Source organism: Marmota marmota, unplaced genomic scaffold (assembly GCF_001458135.2).
Source record: "Marmota marmota marmota unplaced genomic scaffold, marMar, whole genome shotgun sequence".
In the NCBI taxonomy this organism is placed as follows: domain Eukaryota; kingdom Metazoa; phylum Chordata; class Mammalia; order Rodentia; family Sciuridae; genus Marmota; species Marmota marmota.
In genome coordinates this window covers 29,114,848-29,138,999 of record NW_025999990.1, presented here as the reverse complement: position 1 = coordinate 29,138,999, position 24,152 = coordinate 29,114,848, and the positions used below count along the sequence as shown (strand labels likewise).

At 34.8% G+C, this 24,152-nt stretch overlaps 1 protein-coding gene across 7 annotated transcripts in view; it reads left to right on the top strand.

Annotated features, from left to right (window-relative positions):
- Kiaa1328 (KIAA1328 ortholog) overlaps positions 1-24,152 on the top strand; it is a 274,074-nt gene that overhangs the window by 147,392 nt on the left and 102,530 nt on the right. For 5 of the 7 annotated variants that reach the window (XM_048806310.1, XM_015482422.2, XM_048806314.1 and 2 more), the window contains 2 exons: positions 2,495-3,168; positions 12,459-12,566. In XM_048806310.1, coding sequence (XP_048662267.1) covers positions 2,495-3,168; positions 12,459-12,566 — 782 coding nt within the window. The remainder of the gene's footprint in view (positions 1-2,494; positions 3,169-12,458; positions 12,567-24,152) is intronic. The other 2 variants (XM_048806311.1, XM_048806312.1) reach the window with 1 other exon arrangement.

The window sequence follows — 24,152 nt, the reverse complement described above, 5'->3', positions numbered from 1 at the left end:
AAAAAAAAAAAAAAAAAAAAAAAAAAAAAAAAAAAAACAGCTACATACAGCAGCATAGATTAATTTAACAAATATAATGTTGGGTTAAAGATGCCACACACAAAAGAATATATATCATGTGGTTTCATTTATACTTAAAAAATAAACAGATAAAACTAAACTCTGGTGTGGATATCTAATCAGAGAAGAATTGAAGCAAAGAAATTAATCAGGTAAAACTTAGTATACTCATTCCCTTTGGCAGGAGGGATAGAACAGCCATGAAAGGTCTCCCTGCAAGCAGTGTTTAAGTTCTTGGATAATGGTTATGTGGGCATCGCCTTGTGATCATTAACTGAAGTGGACATTAAAGAAGTGGTTTTTTTTTTTAAGTGATAACATGGAGTAATGGAAGAGCAGGATTTGTAGTGAAACATTCACCTTCCAGAATCACTGGTCTGATAAACATCCTGCACAACAAATAGAAATTAACCCCTCAAGTGATAAAAATTTCTCCAGAGCAATCTCACAGAACCAGAACTGAAATAATGATCAGCCAGAACATAGTTTTACCAAAACTGTTTAATTATGCAGACCTCTCACCCTTGCCCCAATTTTTCCTCCATTTAAGCCTAAAAATCCTGCTGAAATGCTGGATCTCATTTTCCCTTCCCATTGTGGCCATGTTGGTGAAGGTTTTCTTTCCTGCGTTTCACTGAAAACTTTTCTGTTTAGTTTTTTGGAGCAAATGGGTAGGTAGACCTGGTTTTTTGGAACTGCTGGAGTTAGGATTCTGGTAACAACAGAAGCAATTCAAAAATTATGCTGAATTGAAGAAACCATGTATAAAAGAGTGTGTATTATTTGGAAATTGTGCCTCAATTTTTAAAAATTCATTTATGATTTTCTAAATTAGAAATTTGTTATCTAAGTTAATATTATGTATCTGGGGTTGTGGAGCTGGGGTTGTGGATCAGTGGTAGAGTACTTGCCTAGCACGGTGAGGCACAGGGTTCGATCCTCAGCAGTGCATAAAGATAAGTAAATAAAGATATTGTGTCCATCTGCAACTAAAAAATATTTTTATTCTTAAAAATATTATGTATCTAAATGTTTCATATTAAATCTGTATGCTAGAAGAAGCAGTTTAGGACTTTTCATTAGTTTAAGTCTTAATTAAGAAAAATTGTATTTGTAAATATCCCAAAGTAGTCATGGATCAGTCCTAGAAAAAAAACCCGAACCTGGCTCATTCAAGCCTGTTGTTACTCTCATGTGTCCCAGAGGCAATGTCTATCTTCAACTCCACTAATAAGATAGCTTAGTTTATTAAATTTAGACTCTAGCAGAGAGTTTTTTAATGTCTTTTCTCTTTCTCCTGCTAATTAACTAATTCAGGCTAGTCATGGATTCTAAATTTTCTTCAGTTACTGTGAACCATAACCCAATTTGAATTTTTTCCTAAGTTTATGTAAACAGCCATGCTTACTGAGCATGTATTATATACAAGCCCCAATACTGTGTATATAGAGATATAAATCTAGCTCCTGCCTTCAAAAGTTATTGAGACAGAGAAGTAAATGACTCTGAAACATACTAAAGTTTGAGAATCATTTACCCTCAGGCTGAGTTTTGTTCTCCCTGATAGAACAAGCTTAAGGCTAAAATATAGGAAAAGCTCACTGTCTTGACCTGTCAGCAGTAATTTGCAACTACATCTTTTCTGTCCTACTATATCCTGTTGAACAGCTTAATTGAAAAATCACTTATGTTTGTAATTGAAATTAACTATGGTTTATATTTAAATAACGGTTTTTGTTTAGAATTATATATTGTTTAAAGTGGTTGGTTTTATCTGTGTTTTGTAAAGGTATTTATAAAAACTCATCACATTTCTAGCAGTAACATCCTATTTAGTATAAGGCAAAATGTTTTACATCAAATCCCGTTCTGTATAATGGCCAATCAAAGGGTATTTAAGGTGGCTGAATGGATTTCTTGGCTCAGTATTCAAAAGTAAACATTTTTAGACATTAAACTTAATGTTTTTCCCTTTTCTCAAAGTTGAGTTTATGTAACCTTCATTATTTGCAACTCTTAAAATCATCAAAGTTCTTACTTAAGCAGCATGTAGCAACACTATATTATTTTCATCCTTATATGGATTTTCTGATATGTAGAAGTTTGGTTGAAAACCAATATAGTTTTCTGGCACATATCTGCTTAGCTATAAGAATGCTATCATTTAATTTTTAAAAAAATTATTTTTTGAGTTATAGATGGACACAATACCTTTATTTTTTTACATGGTGCTAAGGATTGCCTCGCACATGTGAGGCAAGCACTCTTCCGCTGAGCCACAACCCCAGCCCCAAGAAATACTATCATTTAGTTTTTAAGAAGATAAAACGAGCTTTGTTTACATGAACACGTATCATTGATTTTTGAAAGACCAAAAGAAATAACTTATTTTATCATGCTTTTATTTGACAAGAGACATTGTTTTCTTTTTTAGGTAACCAATAGGAAAAGTACTCCCCGGTCTTCATCTGTAGAACTGGATGGTTCCTACTTGAGTGTTGCCAAACCACAAACTTGCAGTCAAACCAAGGGAAGGCCGAAGTCTGCAAACCAAGACTCAGCTTCAGAATCTCATATGGAATATAGGAACAATTCTTTGAAACCAGTAACCTTTCATCATCCCAAAGAGAATCCAGACAGGGTGTCATCAGAGACCAGAATATGTAATTATGAATCTCCAGGGAGAAAACCAGTGGATACAGCACCATCAGAGGAACCTCCACCAGAAGAACTGAAGATGAAGGAATGTCTACATATTAAGCCTAGTTTGTCTAGTCAGTGTCGTGGTCACAGATCTTCTGAAAATGAAGATCATGTGCATGAGAGCCATCCTACAAGCATAGTGTCTCAATGTTCCAAGACAGATCCAGAATCATGCAGTTATTGTGGGCTTTCTTGGGGATCTCTCATGCATGGTGGAGGGGCTCTGCAACCCAGTGAAACTGATGTCAAAAAGCAACTCTCAGAAGATAGAAGGAAACAACTGATGCTTCAGAAAATGGAGCTGGAAATTGAAAAGGAGCGTCTTCAGCATCTGCTGGCTCAGCAGGAGACAAAACTTCTCCTAAAACAGCAGCAGCTTCACCAGTCTCGGCTAGATTACAATTGGTGAGTCCTGCCTATTCTTTTCAACAATGTCTATAGTTTGGAAAACACATATAAAGTAGTTGGTATATTACTTCAGCAGATGTGTAGGAACAGAAATTCTTCCAGCTCTTGGCTTGGTCAAAATGTATCATGACTATGCCTACAAAGTAAAGTCCTGTCTTCTGTGAAAGACAAGAAAGATTACCTTGTCTTCTAAAATTTTAGATTAGAAGAACTACCTCTGAGCAGTCCAGTGTAACTTGGTGGATTTCAAAGATAATATTTTTAAATGATACTACCATTGTACAGAATTGATGTCAACTCTTAGGTATTAAGTAAAAACTTGAAATTTCAGGGTATGGAATCAGATTGTGAAGAAGTGTTATTAGCTGTCATCATTGCATATTTATGTCTATCTGCCATTATATAAATATATGTAACAAATGATAGGAACCTTCTAAGTTTAACCCTTTCTGGTCATGAAGCAAAACCTGTTTAATAACTGATTCTTATAAACCTATTCACATTTAAACTGTTATTTTAACAGTTCTTTCCTAAAAACAGTGTCAAAGCTAAATTGCTATTCTAATACTATATAGTGGTCAAAATAGTTTCATAGCAGAATCATAAAATTTGTTTAATTTATTCAAGAAAAATAGTAATAAATCATACAATTTTATTTAAAACAATAAAATATAGTATTCATACTTTTTAAAAGTAATAAATTGCAAGTTTTCATAGGGAAGTGCTTTTTTATCTCTGCCATTTCCTTCTTGGTCAAATTGCCCATTTTCCCTTGTACACATTCTTACTAGATGCATGCATCACAGACACAGTGACAGTTTATTTTCTTTTACTTCTTAGGGTTGATTTTCTTTCACTTACAGATTATGCCTAATATTTGTAAAATTTTAATTGCTTTGAGAGTCCTGGTATTTTTCTTCTCAATGTAATACCTACTTTTCTGGGACATACAAGTTATCCTCCTCTTTCTTTTCCCCCTTTATTGAAGAGACCTGGAAGCTTTCAAAGTAAATGAAAATGAAGGCTCTTACAGGATTGTCACCAAAGACTGCAGTTGCTTCATTTTTATGATCCCAATCCCTAATCCTCCACTTAGTGTAGGCTATCCTGGGAACTTAATTTAAGAAGCATTCATTGAATGTCTGGAATATGTGAAGTATTGTTGTAGATGCTAGGATAAGAAATGATTCAAGTTTGGTCTTTATTTTGAAGAGAGTACAGTCTAGCAGGGGAAAATGAATAATATTAGAATAGGCATCCTATTCATTTGTGTAGCATTATATATTCAGATAATACTGGATAATGATAATATAGTCTATATTGTTCTGTACTATCCTAGCTTATATAAGAGATCTAGGAAGCACAGCATTTAAGCAAGTTTTATATATGTATAAATTGCAAAATGTATACATATTCATATATATATATATATTTAAACTTTATTTCATAGTAAGTATTGAGTCACAGGAAGTTGCAAAAAACAGCACAGAAAATTCCCATGGATCTTTCACCCAGATTTCCCCGTTGGCTATGTCTAGCATAAGTATAATACAATATTAAAACTGCTAAATTAATATCGATACAATGCATGTTTGTATTTTTATGTATGCCATTTTACCACATGTGTAGATATGTAAAGCCATCACTACAATTAAAGAGCAGACATATTTTGTCACCATGAAGATTGCCTTTCCTACTACTCACCATTTATATTTCTTCTGAAAAATTTCTGTATAGTTCCTTTATTCATTTATTGATTGAGTTATTTGTGTTTTTTGTTTTTGTTTTCATGGGTTTTTTTAGTTCTTTTTATTTCATAGAAATTAACACTGTATTTGAGGTGCAGGTGACAAAGATTTTCTCTCATTCTGTAGGCTCTCTTTTCACGTTCTTGATTGTTTTCTTTGCTGTGAAAAAACCATGTTAGTTTGATGCCAAGCCATTTATTAATTATTAATTTTACTTCTTGCGCTTCATGAGTCTTGTTGAAGAAGTCAGTTCCTGAGCCAAAATGTTGGAGTATCAGACCTACATTTTCTTCTAGGGTTTCTGGTCTAAATTTCTAGGTCTTTGATCTAGTTTTAGTTTTGTGCAGGGTGAGATTCAGAGGTTCAATTTCATTTCTATTATATATGGATTTCCAGTTTTCCCAGCACCGTTTGGTGAATAGCCTATCTTTTCTCCAATGTATATTTATGGTGCCTTTGTCTAATATAAGATAATTGTATTTATGTGGATATGTATCTGTGTCTTCTATTCTGTTCCATTGGTCTTCAATTCTATTTTTGTGACAATACTTTTTTGTTAGTACAGCTCTGTAGTATAATTTAAAGTCTGGTATTATGGTGTCTCCTACGTTTTTTTTTTTTTTTTGTTTTGTTTTTTCTTGCTGAGGATTGCTTTTGGCTATTCTGAGCTTTTTCCAGATGAATTTTATGATTGCATTTTCTACCTTTATGAAGAACATCATTGGAATTTTGGTGGGAATTGCATTATATCTGTATAGCATTTTTGGTAATATGGCCATTTAACAAAATTAATTCTACCTACCCAAGAACACGGGAGAGCTTTTCATTTTCTAAGGTCCTTCAATTTCTTTCTTTAGAGTTCTGTAGTTTTCATTGTTAGGGTCCTTCACTTTTTTTGTTAGATTGATTCCCAAGTATATTATTTTCTTTTAGGCTATTGTGAATGAGATGGTTTTGCTGATTTTTTTTCAGCTGCTTTGTCATTGGATTATAGGAACACAGATGATTTCTGGGTGTTAATTTTGTGTCCTGCTACCTTTCTGAATTTGTGAGTTCTAGAAGTTTTCTGGTGGAGTTTTTTTGAGTTTTCTAAATATAGAATCATGTCATAGGCAAACAGAGATAGTTTGATCTCTTCTTTTCCTATACCTTTAATTTTTTTCTTTTGTCTAATTGCTCTGGCTAGAGTTTCCAGGATATCCCTGTCTTTGTTTCTATTTTTAGAGGAAATGCTTCTAGTTTTTCTCCATTTAGAATGATGTTGGCCTTAGGTATATTTAGTTATGTTCCTACTCTCCCTAGTTTTTGTAGTGTTTTGATAATTCTTTCAAAAAACCAACTTTTTCTTTCTATTCAACTATGTTGAATAGAAGTGGTAAAAGAGGGCATCCCTGTCTTTGTTTCTATTTTTAGAGGAAATGCTTCTAGTTTTTCTCCATTTAGAATGATGTTGGCCTTGGGTATGTTTAGTTATGTTCCTACTCTCCCTAGTTTTTTTAGTGTTTTGAATATGAATGGGTGCTATATTTTGTCAATTGCTTTTTCTCCATCTATTGAGATAATAATGTGATTATTTTCTTTAAGTCTGTGTATGTGATGAATTACATTTATTGATTTTTCATATGTTGAATCAAACTTGGATTCGTGAGTTGAAACCTCCTTGATCATGGTGCATTATCTTTTTAATGTGTTTTTGTATGTAATTTTCCCATATTTTATTCAGAAATTTTTCATCTGTGTTCATTAAGGACATTGTTCTAAAGTTTTGTTTCCTTGATGTCTATGTCTGGTTTTGTTATAAGGATGATACTAGCTTCATAGAATGTGTTTGGAAGATTTCCCTTCTTTTTTGTTTTTTGGAATAATTTGAAGAGGATTGGTATTCTTCTTTAAAGGTTTGGTAGAACTCTAATGAGAATCCTTCTGGTCCTGGGCTTGTCTTCGTTGGTAGGCTTTTGATAATTGCTTCAATTTCCTTTCTTAAAAATTAGTCTGTTTAAATTTTCTATATACTCTTGGTTCAATTTGAGTAGGTCATATGTCTTTAGGAATTTGTCCATGACTTCAAGATTTTCTACCTTATTGGAGTATAAATTTTCAAAATAATTTCTGGCTATCCTCTGTATTTCAGTATGTCTATGGTGATATTTCCTTTTTTCATCACAGATTTTAGCAATTTAAGTTTTTTCTCTCTTTTGATTAGCTTGGCTAAGGGTTTACCAGTTTTGATAATTCTTTCAAAGAACCAACTTTTTCTTTCATTGATTTTTTGAAGTTTTTAATCTCAATTTCATTGAAGCTTTGATTTTAATTATTTTCTGTCTTATTGATTTTGGCGTTGGCTTGTTGTTACTTTTCTAAGGCCTTGAGATATAATGATAGATTATTTACCTGCTATCTTTTTATTCTTTTAATGTATGAGCTCAATGATATGAACTTTCCTCTTAGAATTACCTTCATAATGTCCCAGAGATTTTGATATATTATATCTATGTTCTCATTTGCTCCTTTTTTTTTTTTAAATTTCACCTCTGATTTCATCTGCTATTCATTCATCATTCAATAGTGGATCTATGTTATAGTTAGTTTCATTCCATTATGGTCTGATAGACTATATGGTATTATCTCTGGTTTTTTGTATTTGCAAATAGTTGCTTATGGCCTAAGATATGGTCTATTTTAGAAAATATTCCATGTGCTGCTGAGAAAAATGTGTATTTAGTAATTGATGGATGAAATAATCTATATATGTCTGTTAAGTTTAAATTATTAATTATATATTTTAGTTCTGTAGCTTCTTTATTAACTTTGTGTGTGTGTATGTGGTGCTGGGGTTTGAACCCAGGGTCTTGTGCAAGTGAAGCAAGTACTCTGCCAACTGAGCTATTTCCCCAGCCCTTTATTAAGTTTTTGTTTGGGAGATCTAGCTAGTTTATGTGAGGCATGTTAAAGTCACCCAGTATTATTGTGTTATGGTCTATTTGATTCTTGATATGGAGAAGGGTTTGTTTGAAATAAGAAGATGCTCCATTGTTTGGGGCATAAGTATTTGCAAAATTGCTATTTTCTGTTGTTGTGTGATTCACTTAAGCACTATGAAGTGACCTTCTTTGTCTCTTCTGATTAACTTTGGCTTGAAGTCAACTTTATCTTATGTGAGAATAGATACTTCCGCTTATTTACAAGATCCATCTCAATGATATGTTTTTCCCATTGTGTCCTATTTCTTTTCAGAGATTTTTCTGGGTGTTTTGTTTTGTGTTGTTTCAAGCAGGTTCAGAAGTGATTTTTGAAACATTCCTATTATGTATGTTTTAATATTAGATAATTCCAACATTTGTATCATCTTGGTGCTGGCTTCTGATGATAGTTTTTTCTTATACAGTAAGATTTTCTTCATATGCTGAGTGATTTTCAATTGCTTTTCGAATGAGATATTCTGAGTTTTACTCAGATATTCCATTTTAGCAGGAAGATCTCTGACACTACTATAGCAGAGGGGTTGGATGCCTTGTTAGAGCTAGTGGAAAATGGGAAAATAGCCTCCCACTTGTCCTTTGTTTGGAATAAGGGAAGTGAGGCTACAGTTTTTCCCATGATTTGGGGGCTGGAGTAGGGTACTTAGTGTTTTGAAGTTTTTTGCCTTGTAGGACTACCTCTTTCTTGATTCTCTGATAAGAGAGGGCAGGCTTCTCGTGCCTCCCCTCCCCCTCTCTCTCTTCCTCCAGGCTTTTGGAGTTTTCTGGTGAGAGAGGGCAAGCTTTTTCTCTCTCTCTCTTCTTCTTTGGAGTTTCTGGGTTGCCAACTTTTCTAATATATCCAAGGTGTATGAGGCAAAAAGAAAGCCCTAGAAACTCATCTTGTTCCTCTAGATCTGGTCTACTTTTTCTGCTTACCTTTTAAAGTCTTATTACAAGATCCATCTCAATGATATGTTTTTCCCATTGTGTCCTATTTCTTTTCAGAGATTTTTATTTCAATATGACATCTAGGTGTTTTAGTTTCAGGTGTAGGGAGAAGTATATTTACTTCTGTTCCAGACCTGGAATTCCCTAGAGATTTTAGTGAATAAGACAGCCATAAATATGTAAACATTCAGTGCATTCAATGGGTCAAATGATTTCTAATTTTCTTCCAATTTCATTCATCCAGTAACTCATAGGACTCAGATTTCATCAACTATATTTCATTTTCTATTCAAAAATTAGACTTTTATCAAGTGAGCAAAATACTTTGCAAAGTACAATTATCAGGAAGGTCTATAATATAAGTCTCCTAATAAGAGGAGAATGCCTATTTTCTGTCATTAGCCTTGAAATTTGTTACTTTTTAAAAAAACTCTTAAAATTTATACTTATCTGAAAAACAACTCAACTGAGCTCGTTCAAGTTCCTTCTTGGGTTCAGATCTCTTTATGCTAATATCCTTTTAATTTGTTTGTGTCTTATGTTCTGCCAAATTCCCCTCCTTGAAATGGCTGTTATTTGACTTTAGTGCATTCTCCTGGATAGATTGAAATTACCTTTGGAAGACATTATTTACTTTCAAGCTTTAGGAAACCCCTGGGTATTCCTTTGGGACATTTTCAATCTTCTTGGGAAGTTCTTGTGATCTAAATGTTTATAAACCATCAGACGGTGTCCATTTGTAATACTCGCCATCCATAGAACTGGTCAGCCTAGTTTCTGGGGCCTTAGTCATCTTTTAAAGAGTTTTTGTGACTCTTTGTGAGTCTTGGCCATCATAGTTCTGCCATTTCATTTGTCCTTTAAAGCTCTAGTCATAAAACAAAATTCCCTCTATCAAGAAGTGAGTGAGATGCCCAGATAAGCCAAAACTCAGAGCATTTTTAATTCCATGGCTTTCATCTTTCATTCCTCTGCTTAACTTTTGCCCTGAAAGTAAGCTGGTCTTCTGTTGTGAGCTGGTACAATGCAGAACTAGGAGCCTAAATTTATCCATTTAACTAATCAATATCACAATTCATATTTCTAGGCTGAGAGTTGCCCTACTCTCTGGCCTACTTTTTAGATTTACGTAATTTTATCACTCACAATTTATCTGATATTCAACTTTCTGCACATTAGTATCCTATACCAAGAATATCTATCTCAAACGAATCCTCCTAAGAAGACATTGCCTTTATGGTACCACTTCTGGATTTTAAAAACCCATAAGAATTTCCTACTGGATTATAATATCTATTCAAACTTGTGTGCAAAACTTTTTATAATCTGTAATCACCTCTCTCCCCATTTGCCCCACTTGTACTGAGATATAATTTTCACCAAAGGTAAGTTTTATCTTCTTGAACTGTTCCTAACATACTATTTATATTTCTTCCTCAAACCATACCTTTTCTTCTGATTTAAATATACTTTGCTCTTTTACATTTATCTACTCCTTATCTATTCATTACAGCACAGTTAAAACCCCTCTACTTAAAATTTTTAGGTCTAGTTTCTTTCTTAGCTAAGTTATTGCACATATACAAAATTGACCCATTATTGTTTGATGTGAAATGTAGTTCTATAATTCATTTTAATTCCCCTTATTTAAGCAAACATTTACTAATCCCCCTATTCAATACAAAACTATATGAGAGGAGTATCAAATCAGCAAGACTTGGTCTTGACTCTCAGTATACATAACATAATCCTACTTTCAAATTTATACATAATTTGAAATTTTATATATTAAAAAACCTCACTTTAATTAAATTACTAAAGTAATACTTGTCATGCACAAGCATTGTTTATGGTGCTCACAATGCTCAGGAATAATATTGGGAAACAATCTATAATTACTGTCAAGTGAGTAGTATAGAATTCTTAAAGTAGTTCAGAATTTGAGGATGAACCTGTCATATTGGAATAACACTTAAGCATGTTATTAACATTTACTTAAACTCTACTTAACAATTCATTCTGCTATCTTGATATTACACAATGGTCAATAAGAGTTTTCAAAATCTTTATGAACCCTTTCTAGACTGATCTGAGAGGATTTATCCAGAATAGTGTTTATCACATGCCAAGAACTACCTTAAATCCTTTTTGGAGCAAAGTAGTGTATGTATTATGAATAAAAATTAAGGCTAATTATAGATATTTAGTCCAACACTGCAGTGCACATTTATAATCTCAGGTTCTCAGGAGGCTGAGGCAGGAGGACCACAAGTTCAAGGCCAGCCAAGGCAACTTAGCAGTACCCTGTTTAAAAAAAAAAAAAAAAAGAGCTGGGGATGTAGCTCAGTGTTTGAGTACTTGCCTAGGTTGTGTGGGCTCAATCCTCAATATCACAAAAAAATTAGTAATTATCATTGTTTCCCACTCTTATAATATTCTTGAGTATATGTACTTTATACCTAATTATGATTAAAAAATATGCCTTTATCATTTAAAAATGTGTTACCTTAGATGAATTATGTGTCTGTGCCTTGCTTTAGCAATCTGTAAATATAGAGTAATAAATAACTACTTCATAGAGTAGTCATAAGGATCAGCGCAACAGTATATGGAAAGTGCATTCCTTCAATGGTGTCTTATATCTTCAACATCATCATTTCTACCACTGCTGCCAACACTGCTCTGACTGCTTCTATAATTGCCTGATTTTTAACATTTTACATTTGCATTTAACCTACCTACGTCTGTGTCACTACCAAATATCAGTCTCAGTTGTCTCAAATAAACAATAAGTTCCTAAGGGTGATTAATCTTTATAATCTCTTTGTTTATTCTTATGTATAGATAGCTACAATTATAAGAAAATGATGATACCATATGAATGGTGTTTTTACCTCTTCATGGTGTGTGATTTTATAGTTAAAGAATATACTTATACAAAGAACCAGATAACATTTCTACAAAACAGAGAATGGGTAGTGTCACATATTTGGTATTAGTAATTGACATCACTTTTGTGCTGATTTCAACAGCTTTGCCTTCTCAGAACATGTGAGTATGGGATTTTGGTGTCTTCTAATTCTTATTTGTCTGTGTCCCAGAGAAACTATTTAGTCAGTGAGCTGTAGACCCAGCTCTTTGACATGTGACTATTAGAAGTGGGGAATTCCCACATAATATTGGACATGATTAATGATACTTAAGTTACTAGAATTCCTGTTTAGACTTTAGTGACCAAAATACACTAAACAATAGAGTGAGTCTTTAAATTTCTAGAGAATAGATTCAAAGTACTCCAAAAGCATCTATAATTTTGACTTTTTAAATTATATCATAAACTATTCTCTTATAAATAAAGAGAACAAAGTCAATTTGTGCTTATTTATGTATGTTTAGTAATTATCCATTTGTTTGTTAGTGGTGTGGGGGAATTGATCCCAGGGCCGTGCACATGCTGTGAACCTGCTGCAGCTATACATCCAGTCTACCCATTTATTTTTGACAAAGGTTTAATTTGAAAATGATTGCTGGGAAGCTATGGATCTAGTTGGAAGAGCATAGTTTTCCAGGGATTATCAGTTAGCCTCTCAGGCTCCTCAGGATTAGAAATTCTCTAAATTTATTTTTACAGGTTAAGAACTCAAGCTGTATTTAAGTCTACAAAACTGGTTCCTGACAAAGAATTTACTAAACCCCAAGAGCCCAATCTGGATATGAATGGGAGTGATCCTGGACCAAGGTAAAAAGAGCTGGGTGAAGGCAAGATATTATACTAAGGACTTAGATATTTAGAATATGTTTGGCATCAAATTGTAGCTTAATATTCATTTTTATTATTTTTGACCAAATTAATAATTGTCATAAAATTTTTTGAAAAATATAGAAAAATGTGAAGAAAATAAAAATTCATTCATAATCTTTGAGCCCTTTCTCCTATTTTTCTTTATATTATTTATATTCCATATTAAGTAATAGGGACTATGCTTATATAGATTTTTATTTACTTTTTCATACATTTTTTATCTCATTAAATATTTTGTGAAAATATATTCATTCATAGCCGGGTGTGGTGGCACATGCCTATAATCCCAGCAGCACGGGAGGCTGAGGCAAGAGGATCATGAGTTCAAAGCCAGCCTCAGCCGTCCAGAGAGTAGGGCAACTCTCAGCCTAAGCAACTCAGTAAGACCCTGTCTCTAAATTTTAAAAAAAAGTCTCTATATTTTTTTTCATTCATTCATTCAACAAATATTTAACATGTGGCAATTATGCCCCAATTAGCCTGATATTCCATAATACAGAATTTTGCTATTATAAATAATTTCTTAAAGAATATTTCTCTGAGTTTTTTACTTTATTTCTTCCTATTTCCTTGGCATAGATATCTATAAGTGCAATTAATAACTAAAACATATATGAATATATGTAAGATTGTAGATTCATATTGCCAGATTGTTTTCTATAAAAGTTAATTCCATTTATGCCCTCAAGGCAATGTTTAAGAATTCTCACTTTATGAAATTTTAGGTATTTGAGGCCATTGTTTTTTCTTTTTTTCTCTCTATTCTCTTTCTTCTCTCCTTTTAGTATTCCAACTATGTATATAGTAAACCTGTAGATATTATTTCATAAGTGCCTGATAACTGCTAATTTTTAAAAATCTTTGTTTTTGTTCTTTATATTGAATAATTACGATCAACTTATCCTCAAGTTTTATCTGTTACTTTCAATCTGTCGTTAAACCCTAAGGGTTTTTTTTTTTTTTTTTTTTAAGTTTTGGTCGTGTATTTCACTTCTGAAATTTTCATTTGGATTTTTGTTATAATTTTATTTCTCTGATGAGATTTTGTAATTTATTCATCACAAGCATATTTTTCCTTATTTTCTTGAGTATGGTTATAATTCCTTTCAAGTGCTACTTTTAACACTTGAGTCATCTTGGGGTTTATGTTGTCTTCCCTGAGTATTAATCATGTTTTCCTGGTTTTTTATATGTCTAGTAATTTTAGATTTGTTATGGTCATTGTGAATGGCTCTGAAATTTAGTTATATTCCTCTGAACAGTGTTGACTTCTTTGTGATAACAGGCAGTTAACTTGCTTGGACTCAAACTCTAAGCCACAGAGGCTAGCCTGGAGGGTAGGTCCATTGGACTGGCCTGGCACTGGGCTGAGCTGAATCCTGGGACCATGGGAGCTGTCTGCGAGAGGCAGGTCTGGAGACTACAGCTGCTGGGGCCAGTCTAGAGGCTGGATCCACAGATTAGCCTGATGACTTGGGCTGCAGGGGCTGGCCAGGTGATCCGGCAGGCCTAAAACCTGAAGCCATTTGGTCTAGCATAGTGCTAGCTGTGTGAGCCTGAGTCTGTAGAGGCTGACTTGGTACTGGGGCAGCCCCTAAATCAGAGCTGTAAGGGAACAGCCTGGCACTGGGACTCACCCAGAGCCTGGGGCCTTTGAGGTGAGCTAGTGGTGAAGTGGGCCTAGGGAAGAAATTGAAATTTGCCAGGCAGGTCCGGAGTCTGAGGCAGAAAGATCCTACCTGGTGCCAAGGAGGGCCTTGCTGCCTGGTGTCTGGGACCATGTGCATCTATCTACCTAACACTGGGTTTTACAGGGGCAGACTTGGTTTGGAGATCTGGAACAAAGTCTGACGCTCACTTCTCTCTTCTTCTTCCTTATGGAAGGTCTCTTCTCACTGTACTGCCTGGAGTTAGGGGAGGACTGATAGCAGTAGTATAAAACTGTCCTTCCTGCCCTCTTCAGTACATCTTACTTCTGTGGAACAAATGGGTGCTATACTCTATCACCTGCTTTCCTTAGCTCTTGCGAAGATTTCATGTTGGAGAGTTGTTCACATTGATTTTTTAAAAAATTTTTTTGTAGTTGTAGATGGACAGAATGCCTCTATTTTATGCGTTTATTTTTATGTGGTGCTGAGGATCGAAGCCAGTGCCTTGTGCATACTAGGCAAGCAGTCTGCGCACTGAACTACAGCTCCAGCCCGTTCACATTGATTATTTACAGTGAGAAGCAAGTACTTGGAAGTTCTGTTTTGGCATGTTGCTGATATCCTCCTTCAACAAACAGTTTTAACTATTTTAGATGTTACCTATTTTTTTACTTCAAACTTATATGATCATGAAGCATTGACATTTTGCCGTGGAAGATGATTTAGCCCTCACCAATAACCATTTAATGTCTCCTTTTCTTCCTTTTTTCTTTCTTCCCTCTGGGACATCCCTCCCTGTGTTTTTCTGTCTCTACTTTTCTCCCTCTCCCCCTCTCTTTAATAACACATCCAAACACACTATTTCCTTCCATCTGTCCTCTCAATATGTCTATATCAAAATAGTTTTAAGACTGTAAATACTGTATGCATAGCTAAACCTTGTACTTTATAATTACTAAATTTAATTTCTATATAATAAATTATTTTCTCTAGAGTTTAAAAATGTCTATTTAGCACAGAAAAACAAATATTACATGATCTCATTTACTTGTGAACTTTAAAGAAATCAAATTCAGCTGGCTTGGTGGAACATGCCTGTAATCCCAGCAGCTCTAGAAGCTGAAGCAGGAAGATTACAAGTTCAAAGCCAACCTCAGCAACTTAGTGAGGTCCTAAGCAACTTAGTGAGATCCTGTCTCAAAATAAAAAAATTAAAAAGGGATGGGAATGTGGCTTAATGGTTAAGCACCCCTGGGTTCAACTTCTGATACCAAAAAATAGTCAAATTCATAGAAGCAAATAGTAGAGTGGTGATTGCCAAAAGGGCCAGGAGGGTTGGGGGAATGGAAAGATATTGGTCAGAGTACCAAGTTTCATTTAGCCAGGATGAATAAGTTCTGGAGGTCTATACAGCATGATGATTATAGCGAACAATGTATTTTGCTTTGAAAATTGGTGAGAGTAGATCTTAAGTGTTCTTACCTAAAATAAGTATATGAGATGATAGATACATTAAATAGGGATGAGAGATGGGAGGGAAAGGGAGAGAGAAGGGAAATTGCATGGAAATGGAAGGAGACCCTCAGAGTTATACAAAAGTAGATACAAGAGGAAGTGAGGGGAAAGGGAAAAATAATACAAGGGGGACAAATGAATGTCAGTAGAGGGGGCAGAGAGAGAAGAGGCGAGGGGAGGGGAGTGGAGGGGGGATAGTAGAGGATAGGAAAGGCAGCAGAACACAACAGACACTAGTATGGCAATATGTAAATCAATGGATGTGTAACTGATGTGATTCTGCAATCTGTATTTGGGGTAAAAATGGGAGCTCATAACCCACTTGAATCAAAGTGTGAAATATGATATATCAAGAATTATGTAATGTTTTGAACAGCCAACAATAAAAAATTAAAAAAAAAAAAAAGAATGCTGGCTGGGACTGTAGCTCAGTGGTAAAATGCTTGCCTTGAATATGTGAAACACTGGGTTCCATCCTCAGCACCACATATAAATAAATAAAGGTACTGTATGTTCATCTACAACTAAATAAATATTTTTTTAAAATGAATGCTGCTGTGCATTAAAATTGGGCCTTTTTCATTCAGTATACTGCACAATCAGTGGACTCTTTCAATGAAGAAACTTCCTTCAGTTTAGGGAAATTTTCTTTGTCACTGTGTCCAACCTCACTTTTTATAATGCTTCTTCCCAGAACTCCTCACATTCAGATGTTGAATCTCTCAGAATCATTTCATTTTCTTATTTTTCTCTCCTTTCATATTTGTCTTTTTTCCTAGTTTCTAAGATTTCCTGAACTTTATCTTTCAGTGCTTCTATTGAATTTTATTACTGCTTTAATGATCAACTTCCAAGGACAACTTACTCTATGAATGTTCCATTCTTGTTTTGTATGTATGATATTTTGTCTTACCTTAGAAGATATTTATAATAATTTTTGAAGTTTCTTTTGTTTTTAGTGCATTCTTTCTGTTTTCATCAAATTCAATTTTCTTTTTCCCACAAATGTCTGATGATTCATTTATATTTATGAGCAAAACAGTAAAAGGCTATTGAAAGCTCTGAGTATATATAAGCAGGCTTTCTCAACTAATGGACTTCATTGTGATCAGGTAGAAACCCTGGTGACCCTTTACCCCTTGCCCTTAGGTCCCTTCTTTTGGGTGGGCAGTTCTCCTATCGGTAAATTTTATGCCTGGGTTGGAAGAAGAAATAGGAGCATTATATAAATTTGGCTTCCTTTTTAGTCATATTTTCATTGCTGAAAATACCTGAGAAAATTACACTTAAAAGGAGGAAAGGTTTATTTTAAGAAACAGAGAGGAGAGGGGAGGGGAGGGGGGGATTGAGGTCCCAACATTCCCTCCAAGTGCATACCCCCAGTGACCTAACTTCCTTCCACTAGGCCCCACAGCCTAAAGGTTCTACTACCTCCCAGTAGCATCCAGGTTGGCAATCAAGCCTTTATTATACGGGCCTTTGGGGGGCATTTAATATTCAAACCACAGTAGCTACCAATGAGGGGAGCCCAGTGGAAGAAAAAAAACACCCATCCCTTATTATTATGTAGGCTTTCACCTAGTCCCCTTTTTAACTGTATGGAATTTATGCCCATAACTCTATTTTTCACCTTTTCGTGGAGGTAAACCTCCAGTCTTTACCACCAGATGGGGACAGATAAGGAGGGCATCTTGGCTTTTTAAATCTGTGAGAGATTTTTCATCCAGCTGTGCTTTCACTTCCTCCTTAGGCCTGACCTTCACTGGCCTTCATTCACGTTATCTGTTCCTATACCACAACTAGCAGATACTTCTGTTTTAATATTTCTAGTTGGCTAATTGAGTTTCAACTCATCCATCTGCTTTCCAGGCTTCTGAAATTTTGTGCAGCCACATAGATTTTTTGTTGTTTCTATTCTTTTACTGTTATTTTTAAGCAGTGCCAGAAGGGAACAGAGGTAAATTGGCTAGCCAATGGTGATTTGAAAAATTAAATAACATTTGGCAATTTTATAAGTGGAAAGATAGAATTCTGTTGTCATTTTCAGTTTCCCAGTATTCGATTAGGATGAAAATTTTTCTGTGTCTTTTTTTAACCCTTTCTGCTACTGCTTTGTAGAATTTTCATTTCCTGGCTATGTCCACAGTTTTTATGTAAGGGCATTACATTTCTGTAGTTGAAATGTCAAAACTTTATGTTGAATTGTTTTTAATTCAAAATATTTACTTATTAGTGCTATTCATGTTTATATCTTTACTTATTTCCTTTCTTATTTGCCTACCATATTAAAAAAATTGCTGATAAGCCAAAAAAAAAAAGAAAATATATTCATAATATCATCTAGAATTATCTTAGTATATAACTTCTAGATCTTCCTTATGTATGTGTTGTGTGTTTAAATTCTAATGCATCTTAAAATATTAAGTATTATTAATACTAATTAATATTAATAATATTTAATATTAATATTAAAACCCAACCTATGGCTGGGTTTGTGGCTCAGTGGTAGAGCACTCGCCTAGCACATGTGAAGCCCTGGATTCCATCCTCAGAACCACATACATACATAAATAAATAAATAAATAAATAGACTAAAGGTATTAAGTCCAACTACAACTAAAAAATAAATATTAAAAAAATATTTTGCCTAAACTTTGTAAAATTTAAAAATAAACATTTCTCATATAAAAAGTAAAACATTCAAAGGCGTATCAAGAAAATATCATTTATCTTTCACCCCATCTTCCATTCCCTATGCTGACTGTCTTGGTTAAATTAGTATTAGATCCCTTATGTGTATCCTTCTAAACCTTTCTGTATGTGCACAAATACAGACATCTGTGCACACTGGACATCAGACAACACATCATATTTTTTCTTTGAATGCTACTTGATGATTATTATCAGATCCTTAGATATAGAACTTTAGTAAGCAGAATAATTGTCCCAAGATGTCCATGCTCTAATCCCTGGAATTCTTGAATATGTTACCTTATATAGCAAAGGGACTTTATTTCTTTATTTTTCAATTTTATTTATTTATTTTTTTGGTATGAGGGATTAAACCCAGGGGCACGTAACCACTGAGGGATGTACCCAGCCCTTTTTATCTTTTTGAAATAGAGTCTCACTAAGTTGCTTAGGGCCTCACTGTGTTACTGAGGCTGACTTTGACCTTAAGATATTTCTGCCTTAACTTCCTGAGCCACTGGGATTACAGGCATGTGCCACTGTGCCTGGCAGCAATAGACTTTAAAGGCAGATGTGATAGAGGGGGATGGACCTTGATATGGAGACATAGTCCTGGATTCTCTGAGTGGGCCCAATCTAATCATACAAGTGCTTAAAAATAGGGAAACTTATAGCCAGCACCAAAAGAGGAAAAGAAAAAAAAAAAGTGGAGACACTTCCCCTGCTGGGTCAGAGACATGGGAGGGGAGGAAGAGAAATTAGAAGCATGAAAGTGACCTAGTCGGCTGTTGCTGGCATTTGAAGATGGAGGAATGAGGTCACAGGCCAAAGAATGAAAGTAGAAGCAGCCACCTGCAGGGGATCTCCAACTGCAAGGAACTGAAATCTGCTAATAACCCAAATGAGCAAGGAAAGAATTTGTCTTCTACGGCTCCAGAAAGGAACATGGCCCTTCCAACACCTGAATGTTAGCCCAGTCCTTTCAGTGAGACCTCTGTCAGACTTACAAAACTGTGGAATAATACATTCATGTTGCTTAAGCCAGTCAAGTTGAGGTAATTTGTTGTAGCAGCTATAAAAAACTAATAGAAATACTAATTCATTATTTATTATAAATGCATGACAGTTCATTGTTTACATATGCACCGTAACTTTTCCAGCCATGTTTTGTATTGCAGAACATTTAAGTTCTTTAATACTATGCACAATATTATAAAAGTACGATTGTAATACATTCTTATGTTCTGGTACTTTTGTTTCTTTTTTAGGAGAAATTCTCAAGGATAATATTGCTAGGTCAGAAGTTATTTTTACAAAGGCTATTTTGATATAATTTATAATTATAAATTATAATAGACCATGTTAATTTTCTTTTCCAAAAGATTGTAGCAATTCATACTCCCCCACTTGCCATTTATAAAAGTTTTCATTACTTACAGTCAGATAGGGATGGTGAATGCTTTAGAAATTTGTGCTCTAACTGAAGGATTGAACATGCTTCAAGGTTTCCAGGCATCTGGCATGCATACTCTAAATTTAAAAAAATATACACTGCTTCAAAAATATATTTTTAATATGCCTCTGATATACTTGTAGACCTTTCAAAATGTTATTATACATTTTAAGAATTTGAAGAAACTCTTGCAACTTCTTCTAATGTCTGGCAGTCATTGGAAAGCCAAGAATTCTCTGTCTCATAAATTATTTAATCTAATGTGAGATTAAAAGAGATAAAGACAATAAATTCAGCATTTTCTTGATTCAGATGATTAAGGCAATGATGTTGTCGCCACGTACCCTAGGAAAAGGTCAGGGAGAGGTCAGGGGAGAATACTGTACCGCCTCTAGCAGCCTTCATAGAATATTCAAGCTAGAATGCCTGCTGATTGTAGAACATATAATCAAGAATTGTTATGAGAATGACCTTCTCTCTACCTTGCAAGCTCTTTGACTTTAATAGAACTCCCTAGATAAAATTTAATTTTAAACTAGATTTTGTTTATTTGGAAATTTAAATTATGCTAGTATTAAAAATACTCTGTATGTTTAAAATATTAAACTTACTCAAGTGAAGCATTAAGAATTTGGAACTAAAATAAATGAGATAATGAGAAAGTGAAAAACATATTTTTTTATAATTAACAGCTCATTTTGAGTTAATTATATACAATTACCAAAATCTAATTGCAATTTATTTTCTATTATCTGTTGGAAGAATCACAGGCAAGGGAGCTTACATCGCTGCCTTCCTGCATAAATGCTATAGCATGAAAATAAATAATGTGTGAGGACTTAATGACAAATAAGAGCAAATAGTAGGGCACAGCTGAGCCAAACCATTGGAAGGTAATTATCGCGTGAAAGATGGTAATGACTTACAAACTCACAACAACTCTGACTGTTTATAGGTCCTTTGGTTTGTTTTTAGTGAGTTTGTTTGATGTTTGTTTATTGACTATGCAAAGATGACCCTCATGAATTAACAGTTTTGTAATTCTGCAGACTCCTAAAAAAATCAGACCATTTTTTTACTTTCATATAATATTCAGCAAGTCAAAAGAAAATCTTATTAAACCTCTACTAATTTAAATAAGTAAACCTTGCTAAGTCCTTCCCAAGAGATAAGGAAGCCATTAGTACTCTAGTTGTAGAATTAGGCAAATATACCAATATTTATTATTTATTCAGAATGTAAGGGCTAGGAAAGAAACAGAAGGAAAAGATTTCTATAAGAGTTACTTAATAAGATAACTCAGAGAAGACAAGATATAATTTTGATAGGCCATGGATAAGAACCTAACCTTCTTATCTGAAACACACAAATTAGAGGTAGGTGTGTGTGTGTGTGTGTGTGTGTGTTCAGTGGAAAGAGAGGGAAAGAGTCTGAGTAGGGAAAATGAAACCAAAGATTCCATTAGTAAATTAGGCTGCATGTGAGAATCTGAAAGAGTAAATAGAGTGACAGTATGAAAAAGTTTACAAAGAAAAAGGCTGTCGAAGTGTTTTGTTGTTTTCATATACCTTCTGGCCATTTGTAAGTCTTCTTTTGAGGTATGTCTGTTTAGATCTCTTACAAATTTTTATTTATTTATTTGCTGTTGAGTTTTTAAAGTTTCTTATATATTCTGGACTCCTTGTCATACGTGTAGTTTGTAGATATTTTCTCCACTTTCTGTGTTGTCTCTTCACTCTAATCAGTGTTCCTTTTTCTGGGCAGAAGCTTTTCTAGTTTGATGTAATCCCATTTGTCTATTTTTGGTTTGATTGCCTATGCTTTTTGAGTCTTATCTAAAGTACCTTGCCCTTTACAATATCCTAAAATGTTGTCTTCTAATAGTTTCTTTGTTTCAGGTCTTATATTTATAAGTCTTTAATTCATTTTGAGTTGGGATTCTTTTTTTTTTTTTTTTGTATATTGTATTTGGGATTGTTCCCAGGGTGCATAACAACTGAGCAACATCCCCAGTTCCTTATTTATTTTTATTTTATTTTATTTTATTGAGACAGGATAAAGTTAATTTGCTTGGAGTCTTGCTAAGTTGCTGAGACTGGCCTCAAACTTAAGATCTTCCTATATCAGACTCCCAAGTTGCTGGGATTATAGGGATGTGCCACCATGCTTGGCTTTGAGTTGATTTTTGTAATTGGTAAGAGGTAGGGGTTCATTTTTCTCTATAACGATACCCAATTTTAGTAGCACCATTTATTGAAAAAACTATGATTTCTCCAATGTGTGTTCTTAGCATCTTTGTTAAAAATCAGTTGACTTTGTCCATGACGTGATTCTATAAAAATTCCCAAAAAACTCCACCAAAAAGTTTCTTGAACTCATAAATGAATTCAACAAAGTAGCATGATATAAAATTAACACACATAAATCAATTGTGTTCCTATACACTAATGACAAATAAGCTGAAAGAGAAAACAACTATTTCATTCACAATAACCTCAAAAAATTAAAATAAAATACTTGGGAATCCATGTAACAAAAGAGGTAAAGGACTACTACAATGAAAACTACAGAACTCTGAAGAAATAAATTGAAGAAGACCTTAGAAAATGGAAAGACCTCCCATGTTTTCAGACAGGCAGAATTAATATTGTCAAAATGGCCATACCAAAGGCACTATACAGATTTAACGCAATTAACATAAAAATTCCAATGATGTTCTTCATAGAAATAGAAAAGGCAGTCATGAAATTCATTTGGAAAAATAAGAGACCCAGAATAGCCAAAGGTGAGGAGCAAGGAAAGAGAAGCAGGAAGCATAATAAATTGTACTACAGAGCTGTACTAACAAAAAAGGCATAGTAATGGCACAAAAATAGAATTGAAGACCAATGGAACAGAATAGAAGACACAGAGACATACACACATAATTACAGTTATCTCATACTAGACAAAGGCACCATAAACATACATTGGAGAAAAGATAGACTGTTCACCAAATGGTGCTGAGAAAACTGGAAAACCATATATAGCAGAATGAAATTGAATTCCTGTATCTCACCCTGTACAAACCTCAAAGTGGATCAAGGACCTTAGAGACCCTGCACAAGCTAGAAGAAAAAGTAGGCCCAACTCTCCATTATATCAGCTTAGGAACAGACTTCCTAAATAAAGACTCCTAAAGCACAAGAAGCAAAATCAAGAATTAATAAATGGGATGGCATTAAACTAAATAGCTTCTTCACAGCAAGGGAAACAAACAAGAACATTAAGAGAGAGCCTACAGAAAGGAAGAAAATCTTTACCACCTGCACCTCAGAGCATTAATCTCTAGAATTTACAAGAACTGAAAAAAATTAACACTAAAAAAACCAAATAACCCAACCAATAAATGGGGCAAAGGAACTGAATAGGCACTTCATGGAAGAAGAAATACAAAATGCTCAAAAAATATATGAAAAAAATGTTCAACATCTCTAGCAATTAGAGAAATGCAAATTAAAACTACACTGAGGAAAGGGGAAGATGGCGGCGAGGGGAGTGCTTTGCCCCCGTGTGCCGCGTCACAGTGTGGGAGAATGACGAGTCAGGACGGCTAAAGGCTATCTTGTTAGGAATTTCCAGCAATAGTGGGGTGCTCCGGAACCTGGAGGAAGGATTTCCATCGCACGAGGATTGGCTACGGGGGCTCAAACGCGAGAGATTTGTCCGCACGGAGGGTCAAACTGCTTATTCAGCAAATCGCCCCGCGGCTAGAGTCTGCGGCGCGCGCTGGGAAACGAGGAGATAGCGACGCAGGGATACAGCACTGCAGTTTCCGTGGGCTTCTGCCAGCTGTGCAATTACCGTACTAAGTGCTGAATTCTGGGTTTGAGACAAGGGAAGGAAGCTGTCCAATTCAGTTCTCCACACCGGTCAGACCACAGAGGAGGCCAGCGGCCACCATCTTGGAGAGCTGACGTCACCATCCCTGTTTTCGTCTGATTGCAGCTCATTCAGCCATAGAACAGGTAATTTCAGGCTGCCATTCGCCTGCGGCTTGCAGACAAATTACTCAGGCTCAGTGCTAAATAACCCGCGGAAACTGCTTCTTGGAGCCTGTTCCCATCAGAGCATACACCGAGCACGGAGAGGCCGAGTTCCGGCTCCCGGTACTGCTCTGGCCCAGGGCTAAGGAGCCCGCGGAAACTGCTTCTCGGTCCGGGTCCTGCTGAGTAC